Source organism: Rhodnius prolixus, unplaced genomic scaffold, assembly GCF_049639745.1.
Source record: "Rhodnius prolixus isolate KJV_2025 unplaced genomic scaffold, Rpr scaffold_13, whole genome shotgun sequence".
In the NCBI taxonomy this organism is placed as follows: domain Eukaryota; kingdom Metazoa; phylum Arthropoda; class Insecta; order Hemiptera; family Reduviidae; genus Rhodnius; species Rhodnius prolixus.
Window position 1 is genome coordinate 13,364,012 of NW_027411583.1, and position 16,077 is coordinate 13,380,088.

At 36.2% G+C, this 16,077-nt stretch overlaps 1 protein-coding gene across 5 annotated transcripts in view; it reads right to left on the reverse strand.

Annotated features, from left to right (window-relative positions):
- Smg6 (Smg6 nonsense mediated mRNA decay factor) overlaps window positions 1-16,077 on the reverse strand; it is a 38,815-nt gene that overhangs the window by 19,981 nt on the left and 2,757 nt on the right. For 4 of the 5 annotated variants that reach the window (XM_074116421.1, XM_074116423.1, XM_074116419.1 and 1 more), the window contains 11 exons: window positions 15,567-15,694; window positions 14,324-14,350; window positions 12,913-13,662; window positions 12,484-12,603; window positions 11,591-11,780; window positions 10,692-10,906; window positions 9,559-9,637; window positions 8,408-8,518; window positions 7,744-7,950; window positions 6,966-7,027; window positions 6,188-6,333 (listed from right to left, as the gene is read on the reverse strand). In XM_074116421.1, the coding sequence (XP_073972522.1) occupies window positions 6,188-6,333; window positions 6,966-7,027; window positions 7,744-7,950; window positions 8,408-8,518; window positions 9,559-9,637; window positions 10,692-10,906; window positions 11,591-11,780; window positions 12,484-12,603; window positions 12,913-13,662; window positions 14,324-14,350; window positions 15,567-15,694 (2,035 nt within the window). The remainder of the gene's footprint in view (window positions 1-6,187; window positions 6,334-6,965; window positions 7,028-7,743; window positions 7,951-8,407; window positions 8,519-9,558; window positions 9,638-10,691; window positions 10,907-11,590; window positions 11,781-12,483; window positions 12,604-12,912; window positions 13,663-14,323; window positions 14,351-15,566; window positions 15,695-16,077) is intronic. The other variant, XM_074116422.1, reaches the window with a different exon arrangement.

Sequence of the window (16,077 nt, forward strand, 5' to 3'; positions counted from 1 at the left end):
TTCTAATCTAGTTCCTCTTACTGCCATCCTCAACCTTCAAACACTAAAACTTTGAATTACAATTAATTCGCACCAACTTTATACTTGTTAGTTAAAAAAAAAAAATAAAAAAACAAGCGACGTTCTCTTACTAGTTCCGGCCAGTAAGAGAAGGTACTACGTAAGAGATTCAGAGGCAAGTGAAAGGCAGCTGCAATCGCAACGATACTACAAAAATATATATATAAAGAAGGCATTTAATTTATAACTTTATACATAAAGTAGAAATATATATTTATAACATGAAGCAGAACTAGATGGAAAGTAAATGCGGCTCAAATTGGTGCAGTGACAGGTCTTAGTGGACAGAATGCAATAATGGCGCAGAGCTGAGCCGGCACTCTTAGTAAATCATTGCCGAGTATATTTGATAAAAGACAGCGCTAATGAGTGTAACCTTCCTTATGTGGTCACGTGACTAACCTGACGAAGCGCACTGAGGCGCGCCATTATCACATACACACAGAGTCCACAGTTCTCCCAGTGTATATTATACATATTTATATCTGCAGTAGGTACGGGACAGACAAACATTCTAACGATAAACAAACATTTTGCTGCCTGTTACTGCGTACACTGACTTGAGTGTACGCGATATATAACCCCACAGAAATAAAGCAACTGCAAACATTTAAAATTACATACGATTAACTCTGAACTACACCCGGAGTGCGACTACATCACCGCATTTTATAGTCTTGGGCAATTCTGCTATTTGAGTCAATCAATCGCTGCTTCTCGGGCAATTATCATTAAAATTAAAGATCTGGAAGTTCCGGGAGAAAAGTTGGAACCTGAAAGGCTATCCCTGATAGCTCCTGCCACTCCTCCTAAGGAACTTTGCCCCAGAGAAAATGAAAGATTTGAATTATGACCTAAGAGTAAGAGTGGTCCATCGTGGCACCACTAAACGGCACCAAGATCTCAGTTGCGAAAAAAACAAATCCATTGATTAAAGAAGACTTCCGATTCAAAGATTTTGTTGGCTAAAGTTTCCTCGATTCCCATGGGTTTACTACAAGGAAGTAATCAGTTTTTCCTTTGAATTTTCATTTTTTAGGAAGTTTTCCCCACAAAGCGACGATGTTTTAAGATAACACTCTAATTGGATCTAGTTGACCTTATGACAAGTATCCGGCCCAAGTGAATGCCAAAATGCTATGTCTGGGTTAAGTGAATGTCCAAATTTGTTATTTTGGTTAGGCACCAAAATCAGCCACCAAGTGATGCAACGTCACTGAATCCGATATTCTAATTTTCTGTGCTTCCCTTTTCCTACAGAACCTGTCTGCAACTTAGCGAGAGAAACCGGAAGTGACACTTTAAAGATTTTTTCCCCTTTTCAGAAATTTTCACAAATTACTATAAATTTTAGTTTCCTTAAAATGTAATCACAAGCAGTCCAATGCATTTTATTTGAAAACTTTTGTCGTAAGTGCACTTCCGGTCGAGAGATGGAATACCTCTAACATGCCATTTGAGTAAAATGTAAGGATTTATAGCCTCTTAAATATTAAAGATTGAAACTGCAAATTTGAAGGAAATCAGCTGACTTGAACGAGGTGCCCCTTCTCTGAATATTTTCTCGCCCATTTCAATGGTTCCGTTAACATTGAGGTCACCTTCTTTTTGAACCTAAACTATAAGTTTTAAGAACATTTATTACGTAAAACTTGGGTAAAAGGAAATCGTGTGAGTGTTCAAACCAAATGGAGAAGGTGGAAGTCGGGAGGATTGCAGCCAGCAGAGGCTGTTGCTATTCGAGGCGACTAATGGCGCAGAGAAATGGATGCTGTAAGAAAAAAAAAGAACAGATATTGAGGATGAAGGTAACAGCCTTCACACTGCCAAGTGAATGACACCTGAGTAATAAAGGAAGGATGAGTGTGCGCGCGCGCGCGATAGAGAAGGAGGCTGGAGATAGGAAAATGGGCAGTCGGAGCAGTGACGTCAAAATGGTAAAAAAGAAGCGTGGCCCATACCACTCTGAGGATGGGTGGAGAGGTGAAAATGTAGCCAGATACCACAATCCTGGTAATTGTGGCAACAAACAGACTAGGACACCGACGGAGATTTAAAACTACCTAACCGAGCAAGGTTAATTAGACTGGCTGCAGAGAGAGCGCGCGGTAGGGTTGGCCGAGGTCACTCTAGGTCCAGTCGCAGTAATCAGGAAGAACTGTCAGACAGGCTGTCGACTGAGTCGTTTTCGCTAATCGAACTCAGACGACAGGCCGCGCACTAAGTGAAACCAGCTCTCCCTTCCGCTTCTATAAATTACTGAACACAATCTTGAGCGCTATAGACAGACAAATTCCATTAGTGGACATCCATCCAAATATGTTTGTTTTTAGAGAGAAAGATAGAGATCTTTCTGTCGGGAATTTAGCGACTCCAAGCTCAAGTTTCTCCCCGATTCTCCCTGTTTTGTCACAAATTACTAGTCAAAGACAGAATTTAGAGTTATGTATTTGGTATGGAGTTCCTGCTTCTAAATTTGGGTGACGCAAACACTCAGTGGTTTCCTGATTTGGAGAAAAAGCAGCCAACAGAGCACTCTAGCCAGTATGTTCGGAACTAGCAGAGTAAATATCTGTGGCGGCGTGTTGTGATAAACAGCTTGACTTAAGAAAGCAAGTTGGCCACTCTTCTATGAAGCAATTCAACGACTACCACTGCCTAACCTAATCACCACTGGAGCATACAGCAAAAAATAATAATAATACTCGTACATCTTAACCACAATCTTCAAAATATTATTTCTTTTATGTCTTCTTATAATATGTTGTTTTTCTAGCTCACAATGGTCGCTAAAGTTATTTACACAGAAATGTTAAAGCCATTAGGTCAGAAATATTCTAGGAACAGGTGGATAATGCAAGGTGTAAACTTGTAGAAAACATTGTCATTATCAGACTGGCCATCAACTAACTCTGCTGTAACTACGTTGCTCCACTTACAGCAACATAAAAAAAACCTCAGATCTTACAAGGGTCACCTTCGAAATACTTAGACTTGCCTCTAATGTGCCATTTTACGTACGGCATTACAATTACCAATGGTGATGCGTAGTGTAATTAAAATTTCATTTTAACAGAAGCCCAACCATGACCAATCAAATTCAGTTAAAAGTTGACAAAATTGTCAAATACCAGCAATTCTGACATGATTCTCGTGAGTTAAGACACCAAAATCACTGCTGCGGCGGGTCCTACACAAAATGAAAAGAATGTAGGATGACCGTTACCTCTTGAGAACGATATTCTAACCAGAAAGACAATCAGCAGGCACCGGTTATAAAATAAAATTTCCATTACATTTCCGAAATACAAATCTTTAAATCTGAGGAGGAGGAGTAAAAGCTGTCCCAGATCGTGGAGTGAGAAGTCGCCTGGATGGCTGGAGCCATGGCACGTCACTTCCTCAGAAGTTGTGCCTTCTTTCCATTATTATTTTTTATTTTAAACTAGTATAATAATTATTAGTTTTGTGAATAGTTATAACTGCTACTTGTAAAGTGTTTTTTTTTTAATTTCACACAATAATTGCAACTTCACGTACTGGGATGTTTCTCTACAGATGTGCTAGTTTTGAGCAAATCGCTGGAGCCACTGACGACCCTACAGGTTTTTGGGTGCATCTTAAGTGCAGCAGAACTGGGCATCGGAAAACAATCTGCTCTGAATACTCACAAGACATTTTCTGACTACTTTGCTCAGGTTCTTCTAACTCGGGGAGCCTTTTCTGTAAACTCCGAACATTTTATCTTTATTTAATTCTCACAAACATAATCTACACCAGCGTCCATTACTCCCCTCCAAAAAAAAAAAAAAGGACGCAAGAGAATTTTAAAATTAATATTTCCTGTAAGTACGCCATCAAAGTCCAGAACTACCACATTGATCAATGACTTTTTCATATCTCTAGGATTTTACCCCCGAAAAAGTCGCCTAAATTTTCTTTAAACTTCGTATTTATATCAAAAGTTTAGATTTGAATAATTTTTTGTTGGGAGGAAAACTCGATTAGGGCAGTTTTAGGTGTGTTAAAAATGATCCCAAAAGTTAGCGACTCGAGAACTGCAATTAGAGAAAGTAAAATAAGAAGCGATTATTTAAGATGAAATTAAATCGATCTATAGAGCATTCGAAACATGGTAGAAATAAAACTTATTAAGTAAAAACTCCATTTTGATTGGCGAATTGAATAATATTACAAGCAATATGAGAAAATCGACTTTAATCGCTTAAGTTTAAAGAAATAAAAAACTTTAAGACCGCCAATTTCTGAAAGGTTTTTTTTTTTACTACGGAGCGAGAGCAGTATGGGTAGGAGTGATTATTGCGGTAAATTATCGATTACTGCATGTATTGGCTAGATTGGCCGCATGTGAAGAAGCTATACTGTAGTGAGCGAGAGAAGAGAGACCACGTGAGCACCGCCGAGTGACCTTGGCAAGGTCGTGCCAACGACCTGCGCACAAACAGGCGTGCATCCTTTCTCACCGGAACGCACTCTGGCGGCCGACGGCAGTAGTTACCTCAGCGCGAGATATTTTCGGAACAACATTCCACACAAGGTCCCTCACCACTATCAAGAGCTGGATATCTCGCCTTCCAACTTCAGGTGGGGTGAGAGGGGGAATGGCTTAACTTCCAGCCTTTTTAAAAAAAAAATAAAAATAAAAAAAAATAAGGAACCTGAGGATGCATTTTAACTCATATTTACTATTCGTATGTCGACGAACTCTTTCCAAGTAATTTTAGACACCGTAATAGCCAAACAATCCATCCTAGTTCATCACACACTCAAACTTTGGTTTTGCAAATTGGGAGAAGAAAGCTCAATGAGCTCACTAAATAACCCAAATCGTCCGACCGTAGCCTCTTCCTGTTCATCAAGTTGGTCACGCAACTCCACATTTTTTAACAGCTCCATCCTTACCTTACTGCGACCAAACATTATGACTCATAGGTAACTTTAATGGGAATTGCCTTGACAATTGCAGAATTTTGCCTACAGCTACCGAATTGGAGCCGCCCAATCTCTTTTTGAACCACCATCCAATCCGCTCCGACAGATGAAAAGTGCAAAACACGGCAGGAAAATCTGGTTTACTTAGGAAGGTAGCTAGAAATTTTAGCAATACATTTAACCCTTACATGTACGACATAAACATAAAACTAGAAGCCCTTCAGAAGGAATCCTACCCTCCCCCTTCCCGAGAGAGGGTGCCCTTAACCGCAGATTTTCCACAGAAAATATTTAAAATTAAATTTCAGATCGCCTGAGTACTATGTGTCGTTGGTTTATAAGGAATTTTTGAGCGCAAGTTTGCAGCGGGTCCCCCTGGTGAAGTCCAAGCTTTATATACATATAAAGCTTCAGCTTTCCCAGATGTTTTAGCTTTTCTGATTTTTTCCTTTTCACTCACTCACACCACCATTTCTAAAAACCAGTTTTTTTCGAACTTAGAACACCTCAAATCGGATATTTCCGATGAAAACACCGGATGCCCCCCGATTAAAATACCTTCTCTCATTTAGTAGAATAAGAAGAAGTATTACAATTAAGTATCATCAAAATTTTGAGAAATTAAAATATTTCTATTCAAACTAAAAGAAGTCTACGGAATATGACCAAAAAAAACCCAAATCCTAGAATTCATTAGCTTAGATTCGCTTACGAACATCAGTAAATAATCTGTAAGAGACGATTTATGTAATTACTTTCATTCAAAACTAGATTTCTATTCTATTTTATCCCCTTTAAAATAGTTCTGCTGAGTAGGCACACTGCAGCATCTAACAGATACAGATTCTTTTAATATCACTGTAATTACTGTATTACTTTTTACAGATATACAAATAGTACAATTATTATCAACTATGTAATAGATATCTCACGTCCTGCTAGAAGAAATGGATAATATTCTTATTTTTGGCATTTGGCCGCCACAACTCTAAAACTTATTGTGATAATTACTTATTACTCCCAAAATATAATTTTGTCTAAATCCATTCTTATTTGGGAAGTACCGAAATATTACCACTCACACTAAAAATTGATTAATTTGTTGTAAACATTTCAAATTTTCATTACAAAAAAAAAAGGCAATTATTATGGGTCTTAAAAGAAAGAAAATTACCTTTCGGTTGTGTGATTTCAATAGCGAACATATTCAAGGCGAACAGCTGCAAAAATCTAGTAGAATTCAGAGGTATCGGCGAATGTTGTAAAAGTGCACGAAATTCTCGTAACATTTGTACGGAAGTTTCTGTTAAACTTTCTAACCTGCAACAGATAAATGAAAAGTTTTATTGTAATCTTTAAACTCAGTAATTACAAAACCAAACCAATAAATGCTATGACCAATCGTTCGAACTCGATCAAATTCGGAATATTTGACCCATTTTTAATTCTCACCAAGACCAGTAAAGCTAATATGTAACCAGATTCCCTGGTCTTAGGTATTGGATTTTAATGGTTTATAAAAGGAATTTACAGTAAAGTATGTTTGTTAGTCGCCTCAGCCCAATTAATCAGCCCACGATACCTAATTAGTAGTTGGACGTTAAGCCCCGCCTGAATAGGCGATTACATTACATTATTAATTCTCACCAACATTATAGCTAGTAAAACCATACTTTACACTGAAATGTAACCTTACAGGGCTTTCAAAGTGGAAGATCTATACAATTACAATACTCTCTCTTACTTTTGGAAAAGATAGTAATAGAATATCTCAACGTCCCAGTTTGTGGGGAAAGAAGGTTCTAGGTTACACAGGATTGGCGTTAATCGATGCCCAGAAAATATAACTCTGGATATATAAAAATTAGTGACCAGCTAAAGTAGTTACCAAAAAAATAAAATAAATAAATAAACAGTAAAATGTGTTAGTTACTAAAAATTGATGGACTTACCCAATTTTAGTGAATATTTTTCCATGAACATGCAGATAACTCATGCAGAATCTTTTGTTCACCTGCAAAACGTCAAAGAAAATTCAGTTTAATATCAAAATTAAGTATAAAACTTACACGACTATCTCTTACTTAATAATACTCAAGGCTCTAACTTAAATACTTAATACCTAACTGCAAAAACGTACAACTAAAATGACACCATAAAGAGGAGCCAACCCTAACAACCCCCCTCCACAGAAACAAGAAAATGAATTTTCCAAGAAAAAAAAAAAATACTATCCAAATACAAGTGACAGATTTACGAGTACATAATCTATGGATATTCCCGGTGAAAGTATACTTTGACTAGTCCCCAATATTTCGTCAAACCAAAGCACGCACACTCGTAGTTATTGTATCCCTGGCCGATTTCGGATTTCCATCCATCATCAGGGTTACGATTTAACAGTTTGGTATAGAGATTTCTACTTCACTTATGTTTCCGCCTCGAACTATACTCGCTAACTCCTTTATTTTCATTTTATATAAGATTTATAACTAATTTTATTTTATCTAAACTTAGTACATTGACTTTGTACGTGTTAGAATCTTGAGCACTATAGTAAGAAGAAGTAGGGTGCGAGATCACACCAGATTTTGTTCGTCCTATAAGTGAACACAAAATGTCAGGCACAGTCCTTCGTATTGGAAATAACCATTTATAGTTAAAAAATTTCACAATACTCAATTTTCTTACTTTTTATGGAAAAATTTTGTTAATCAATTTTTTTTTTACCTCAATATTTGACGCTGAATATAGTTCCTCATCTTCTGAATCAAAATCTGCAGCACAGGTGGACGTAGTACGGTGTACATTCTTACCACCTCCTGGATGTATCCAGATCTCCCGTCGATATCCACCACCGCTACCCTCTTTCTCTTTCATTTTCTCACGCTCCTTTCTAGCTCGTTCTTCTTTTCGCTTCCTGTCCACAGCTTCGTACTATTCGCAACACACACACGAAAAAAAAACACTTTAAGGAGAGATTGTTTTTTTTTATGTTAATTGCCGGTAAGAAAATCGTTACATTAAAAAAAAATACTAATAATAAAACTTCTTTTTAATTGTAGACCTAGTGAACAGAGAATACATAAGAAAAAGGTTGGACTGATTAAAGATAATAAGGGCGGATGGAAGCAAAGGTGAAATTATAAAGTTACAGGAGAAAGGTGTAAGAAAGATCAAAAGGCTGGGAAAAAGATGTAATGAAGAAGTTGTGGAAGGTAGAGAAGTAGATCTGGGAGGAAATTACGAAGAGAGTTGGTTGATTTTATTTAATGCAAGAACCAAAGAGTTCTTAAACTCAGAACCAATCCTTTGCTTAATTGTGAGATATCAAGAAATTATAAAGAAAAACAATAGCTTGAAAATGAAACCATTAGCAGAGCAATATGATTACCTTCTTTCTGTTGTCGTCGAACAGTGAAATGAGACTCTCTCGGGCCGTCAACATCGGATTGGATGACATTAAGCATCTCATATAATAGTATACAGCGTCCAGTTTTCTTTTCTAAATGCCATAAAAAAATATATTAAATGCCTTAAATTCAAAGACAACGGAGTAGCATTTATTCCCTACTTATTGCAAATTTATTTAAGGTATTTATAAAGAGATTTTGTGCAAATAATAGCTAAAAAAATACACAAAATTTATTCAAGTTAAGTGGCACTTCCATGCATCCGATTTGGGAGTCTTATCTCCCCACCTATCCACTCTTACTAGGAGTACGAGGAAGCGAAGAAAACAACAACGATATAGCACCCAGAATTGGGTACACAGTTCTCTCCAATGAAAAGAAAAAAGGGTACAGGAAACCTGAACGATCGCCTAGGCTAGGGGATAAAAAAGAGGCAAAAGATATGGACAATAAAAAATTAAGTAGTTCTATGAAGTAATGAAGTGGAAAAACATTAGTTTTGTGTTATAAGAAAATGTGGGAAATAATATGAGGCATTTAATAAACTCAGTTTAACAAAGTTATGTTTAATGGATGAATCTAAAAGAGGTCCAAGAAAGTATTGGAGTGGTGCCCATCTTGCTATGATTGAGGCGAAGCATAGAGTTGGCAACTAGGGGGATGAAAGAAATTGAAGTTATTAAGCCCCAACTGTCACCTCTAAAGCCCCATTGCGTATCACTGTAAAAATCAGTGAACTCAACAAACCTTACTACATAGCCTACTCGAACGTTGGCCCGAAGAACATATCAGGCCTGAATTTTTCCCATCTCATCAAAACAACTTATCAATGAATACGGTACGCTGATTTGCAACAAGAAGTTACATGGCTGAGTTGCATACATTAATACACAAATACCCCACAGAATTAGTCCAACTACCTGGGTTTAGATAACCCACAGGTGAACTCTACCTCGTTATCACTCACTCAATCACTCTTAGAGTAGATGTAGAAACTCTGAAAGGAGTCAGAACAGATAGACCTCTAAGGTTAGGTTTAACTTCATATCCAAACTCATACTTATCTAATAAATATAGACGTAAATTCAAAAATTGCTTAAGTTTTACTTAATTTTTAAAATATAGGACTTACAGTGTACATGGCTAATATTGCCAGCTGATTGTAAGGTCGACCATTTTTAGGATTGATCTGATGCGCTTTCATGTACCACCTGCAAAATCAAACAAAACAGATTTAATAGAAATCAATTTGGAGTGAGGTGGAAATTAAAACATTTCCAAATTGGAGGGCCAAAAGTTGATCTCTATTTCCTAGTTGACCCTTCCTCCGGAGGAGCTCCTATTAACAGACTAACAGGGTCAATATGAGCAGTCTCTCTCTCTCTCTCTCTCTCTCTCTCTCTCTCTCTCTCGTTGGCCCGGAGCCCTATTTTGGGGTCTCCAGGTGCTTTAAGAGTACGGCTATTAAGCTATAGGTGCAGAGTAGGTCTCAGAGTAGGTAGCTGGCGAAGAAGTTCTTTATGAGCTATTCGCCAAGGCTGACTGCAGAATTAATCCGTCAAGGCCGTGTGGATATAAGGATAATTGTAGGCCTATTAACCGGCCACTGCAGGCTCAGAAAATACATGCATTGCACGGGGCCTGGCAGATGATAGTCTTTGCAGGTTCTATCAGGAGGAGGAGGAGGAAACAGCACTGCACGTGTTGTGTCAGTGTGAGGGGCTTGTCTGGGCTAAGGATGTTACTTCTTGGGAAGGAAAAACCAAGGCCTGTGAGAGCTTTACCCCAGGAACCACTCTCCAGAATTAAGAGTCTGAATAAAACGGACGGGTCTGGAGGGCGAGCTCTAGAGTGGTGGGAGCCACAATAGATCGCGGTGGCGTAGCCCTTAAGGCCCCTCTACAAGAATCTAATCTGATTTAATGACCTATCCCTCAGTCGGGATTGAGGTATTAAGAATATTTCATATCATCTTGCACTAAAGAGATGAGCAAACTAAACCATCGTCTCAATATTTAGGAAAGCTGTAGGATAGGATGGGTGCATTGGCACTGAAGAGTGGTTGTCCCATTAAAGCCTGCAATCTTCCCGCTTTTAGGGAAAAATAAAAATCAAAGATAACTTAACATTCACTATAATTGGTAAACATTATTAAATAAGACAATAAGGCTAAACGCAAAGAGAGAATCTATCTCCTTAATCAAATAAGCATCACGCGGAAATGATAACATAGAAACAGACAATCGATTACTATCAATCACTTACTGCCTAGCCACTCCATAGTTACACGTCTCATTAGCTTGTTCCTTGTATCGAGCTAGATCGCCTAGACAAAGATATATCTTCTGGGCAGCGATCAACGCCAATCCTGTATATCCCAAACCTTCTCTCAGACAAACTGGGCCGTTGAGGAAAGTTTCCAATTTTACATGATTCGTTGTCTCTAGCTCGGACAATAATTTTTCATAATATTCAGTACCCTGTAAATAAATAATTGGCACCATATTATTTTAGAGATGAAACCAGCTGTTAATTTGCAAATCAACTTCTTATTTATAAAACTTGTAATTTTATTTACTTATTACTTTCTCTAACTCTAAAAAAAAAGTTTTTGTAATGGTGCAGTTTTTCGATTTTGAGTTCTCATCGGCAATATCAGTTTTGAAGACATCTGAGAATGAAAAAGTGTTTTTAGTCTGTGTGTTATGTATCCATGGCAACTCAAAAATACAAAACAAAGATGGCCACATCAGCTTTGGTCAAAATCGGTAGACTGCATACAATATCATTTTACAAAATCGTATTTTTTTCAAACATGTTCTCGAAAACGGCTCCTTCGAATTTGTTTGAACTAATCGTAATTATTTTTAGAACTATAACTATTGTTTGAACAAATTTTTGTCTGGAACCATCAGAATAACAGCTTACTCTCCTCTATTACACCTTGATAGCATCATTTCCCAAAAACGACTAACTCCAACTTTACAGCATCTCTCCTAAATTCAATTTCTTATTCCAGACGGCGGAATTTATATACAGAAATTTGTTTGCTCGCCTTACTTTATAAATTAAGAAATCCAGTAAGAGAAGATTCTTTTTATTTTTTGTGTGTACAAAATCTTTTTTTTTTTAAGATTTAAATATTATAAAACAAGTCTTCTTACCTCATCAATAATAGTTAATAAAGCTTTCTTGTATCTATCTTTTTCTGTAGGATGTTCAACAATCAATTTACGCAACAATTCTATAACATTGTAATATAATATTTTCCATAAATGTTGTTCAACATTTTCAGCCTGGCAAAACCTCAAATCTGTTAGCAACATTCTCATTAAGGATTCTTTTAGGAAATATCTGTAAATAAGTTGGTTATTAATAACTTGTTATTTAGTTAAATTATTTAGAATGAAACTACGTGCCAAATTTAAATAAAATGCACCTTCCAAAAAGAGTTACAATTCTAAAAAAATTACCTTTGCCCAAAATTAGCAGAACATTTAAAAGGTTTTACTACTTGTTTTTCTCTATTTTTACGAAAGAAAATGTTTTACTGTTCATTAACATTATAAATAATAGCCATACAGATCGTATAAATTCTCTCATTTAGTCAGAAAGTGTTGCGTGTAAGACGGTCACACAGCTGAAGTCAAATTCTTTACTTCAACTAATGAATCTACCTCTGAAGGAAAAACCAAATCCCGAATCTGGCCAGGAATTCATAAAAACCTGCGTGCTAAACAGGCTGGCAGTTAGGTTAGGAAACATTTCATAAATAGAATTTGGAAAATAAGATTATGCTCTTGCATGAAAAAGAAAATAAGTCTCCAAACAAGAACTAAGTAATAACCTCAGTTAAAACAAAAGTAAAAGTCGGATCATAAAGATAAATAATAAAAAGTAATCTGATTAAAAAACCAATAATTAATTTTTTTTTAATGTAGCTAAATCTACACGTCCATACTTGTCTGACAAAGTTAAACAAGTTTTTACAAATATTCAATTGGTAAGGGTGGTTCAAATTTGTAGCACGTAGTTTAATTTTTCAAAATTAACTTACCTAAGCTGTTGCATTCTCTCCCAATAGTAAAGGACTTGACAAGTACTTAGTAAATATTGAAGTTCACAGTCTGCTTGTTCTATGCCGCGAATTATTTGCGGATTATGAGATTTTTGGAAACTGAAATAAAAAGAAATAAGTTTTAATCAAAGCTGAATCTTTAATTATTTAATATTTTTAATGCTTTAACAAAATGATTATTTTGGCCACCTTGAATGGCAGCTAAGCGAAATAACCAATTTCAAGTTTCTAGGTTTGTCTTTTATTTAGTTAACGTATTAAAAATACAAACAGGAAGACACCATTTTGTGAAAAACCACTTTTCCGGACTCAGTGGACCTCTCTGAATGCATGTTTCCGTTGTAAACTCGACGAACTTTCTTACCCAAGAAATTAAAAATTGTATAATAAAACCTAGATGGTACTCACTTCTCTGTATAAGGATTGTACCAGATCGGCCTGGCTGCAGCTAGTGGATCATTCGCAGGTACTAACATTTTAGTTGGATCCGCAGGAAAACCACTGTGAAGATAGTTTTGCTCAGAATCTTGTTGTGCTCGCATGTACGGCACCACGATTGGCCGGTCCGGATTACTTGGATCGTACAATCTTCGTTGCAATGGTGAGGTAGCAGTGTTACTGGTAGTGGTTGGCGGCATTGACAATTTCCCCGCAGTAGGCAGCGAGGGCGGCAACAAAGGCGGCGGTGGAGCGTCATCTTTCATCAGAGGCTGTGGAAGTACAAGTATACCGGCGGCATGTTTCGCCGCCTGTGGCTCCCTGCAAGATGCTGTGGACTGCTGTTCCAGACGCCAGTTAGTACACTCATCCTGTCGAGTCGCAGCACCCCCACCTTTCCAGCCATCCCACATCCTACCAGCCCCAGTATTTCTGTTCAACTGCTGCGGGTCTCTCCTTTCCACGCTGTTATGTCGACTACGGTTGTCACAAGAAGAATTCTTTCTACTTCTCTGGCGTCCACCACTGAAATTCTCCCGTCTATCTAGACTGCTCTGTCGGCTTCTATTATCACAAGAGGAATTCTGACGACTTCTAGAATCACCGGATGGCCGGGCTCTCCAATTCCTTTCAATACTGTTACTTCGACTATGATTGGATATATCATCAACTGAACCACGCCGGTACTGATGATTTCGATTTCGGTCACGGCTTAAACTTCTGGAAAAAACAAATTAATTCAATTAAAACTGGACGCCCTTATTAAAATTCTGCTATTTCTTTATGAAATTAAGAAGTAAAGACTTAAAAACTACATTACTGAAGATATCAAACAGGTTTTGAACTATTTTAGAGCACCCAGATCAGAAGTTACGGTTTGAATTACGTTGCAATTACTTTTCTTGAAGAATACGGAATTGGCATACTAAATGCTTCACGTGATTTATATTGCGAATAAAGACGCATCTATTTTATAAAATTAAGGCATTATACACACTGTTCAAGAATCTGAAACTACCAATCAAGTAAAGAAACATTCAAAATATGACTTGACGGTTTCCCAAAACCAGACTACATTTTTACGATTCTTGGAAAGGTGTGTTTTTCATAAATGAAAAAACCTTGGTCTCCAAAAAAAAAAAGGGAAAAACTAAGGAGTGGAGATAGTTCCTGTTTGACTTAATAAAAAAAATATACTTCTTTCGTGAACTTATTAGTAAGGTTACAATCCACCATATATTTGTACAATTTGAAGTACAAATGAGTAAGTATGATGCCTCAAGTTGCCTCAATAAAGTTGCTGAACAGTATGCGCATGAGGTGTATTTACTATTTTAAAATTCACATCAAAATTCATGTATGTTAGAATTAGATCCCTCACCTGTCAACGCGATCTCTTCCAGACCTTCTGCATTATTAACAAAGAAAGAGCAAACATAACTTGGTTATTAAATGTTTTTAGTTTAGTTAATATGCACATAAACATACTAAGTAAAGATGAAAAGTATTTTACAGTTCTATTTTTTTTTATTTTCAAGGAAAGTAAAGGTTTAAAGGAAACTGAAGATCTCAAGCACTAGAATAAAGTATTTTACTTAGTTATTAATAGAGCTTTCTAAGAATATGATTCTTTTACTATTTAAGCTCGGCAATCAAAATTCTTTCCTACTATGCCTAAAAAAAATAAAATAGTAATAGGTTGGTGAATGCATTAAAGGAATATTTCTTCAAATAGCGGTTGGAAGACAAGTACATTCCAGTGCACAGGCATTCAATTTGACTAAGGAGATATGGAAACCAACGATGAAATGGAAAGCTTCACACATGCTATGAACATTTTATAAATTACAAATGTGTACACCAAGTTTTCCTTTAAATCAGTACGAAAATATGAATAAGGCAGGAAGAAAAACTCGAAAAACAATAATTTTGGGGAATTGAAGTGTCAAATTTGACACTTCCAAATCACCTACATGATGAACTGTCTCATTTGATGGAAATCAGTAACTGATGAATGTGAGTTTAAAAAAAAAAGCATCAAAAAGGGGCCTGAAATTTAAAAATGCCAGAGGTGAGGCTGAAATATAAAATAAATGGCAATAACGGGTTAATTGCTGAATTCTTGGTTGTTTATGCAATGCTGAATCCATCTACGGTCTGTGACCATGTTTGATGTCTTTACAGGTGATTATTTTATTTTATTTATTTTATGTGTAATATTTATAAATAAAGACTTTAAATAAATAATAATATCAAATAATTTATCCACTATAGTAGGCTTGTTTTCGCATTTTCATCCACCTTTAGAGAGTGATTTCCACCAACTTTGTGAAAAGAAATGTAAAACTCTCTACTTCTGAAGCTTTCGTCCAGTTCCTAACACCTTAAGAAATTTTAACAAAACTTCTTCTGTTCAAGTATCTTGATTGATGCTTTTTTTTTTTGTTTTTTTTTGCAAAAACGAAACCGGTCGTAAATAAATAAGATGTTTACTAGTGAAAGACCTTGCAGAGATATACCCTTATCTCTTGGAGAAAATTAACCTTCACGTTTGGGTAAATTTATAAAGAATTTTTTCAAGAAATTAACTTTTTCATCAGAGAAAATTAAAACCATTACATTACCTTTTTCTTCTACGTTTTTTTTCCCTTGGAGGCGGCATAACTCTATCCACCAGTGACTCTCTGGAATTGGTTCTTGATAGACGTTTCTTGTCTTGTTCTTCACAACGTTCAACTTCTGCCGCCCAGTCCTTTAAACATACATGAACATGAATTTGTAAAAATTATAAAGAAAAAAAAACTTATGAATGCACAAATAAAAGTCATTACTGTCTAGTGATTCATGCATTTATTTCTGTTAATTAAAGAATTAGTAGGGACAAAATAAGATAGTATGGCCACTGATTCGACAATTTGTAATATACAATATTATTATTGTTTTTTCGGAAGTTGATTAATCAAAGATAAAAAATAAAATTCGCTATCGTCAAATTTTTTCATAATTGTTAAATGGGCATGAGACATTAACTGCAGATATGATATCCAGAATAGAATTATAATTGAAGAAAAATACAAGGGAATTACTAAAAAAAAAAAAAAATCTTAATTATATATACAAATACACACGGAGAGA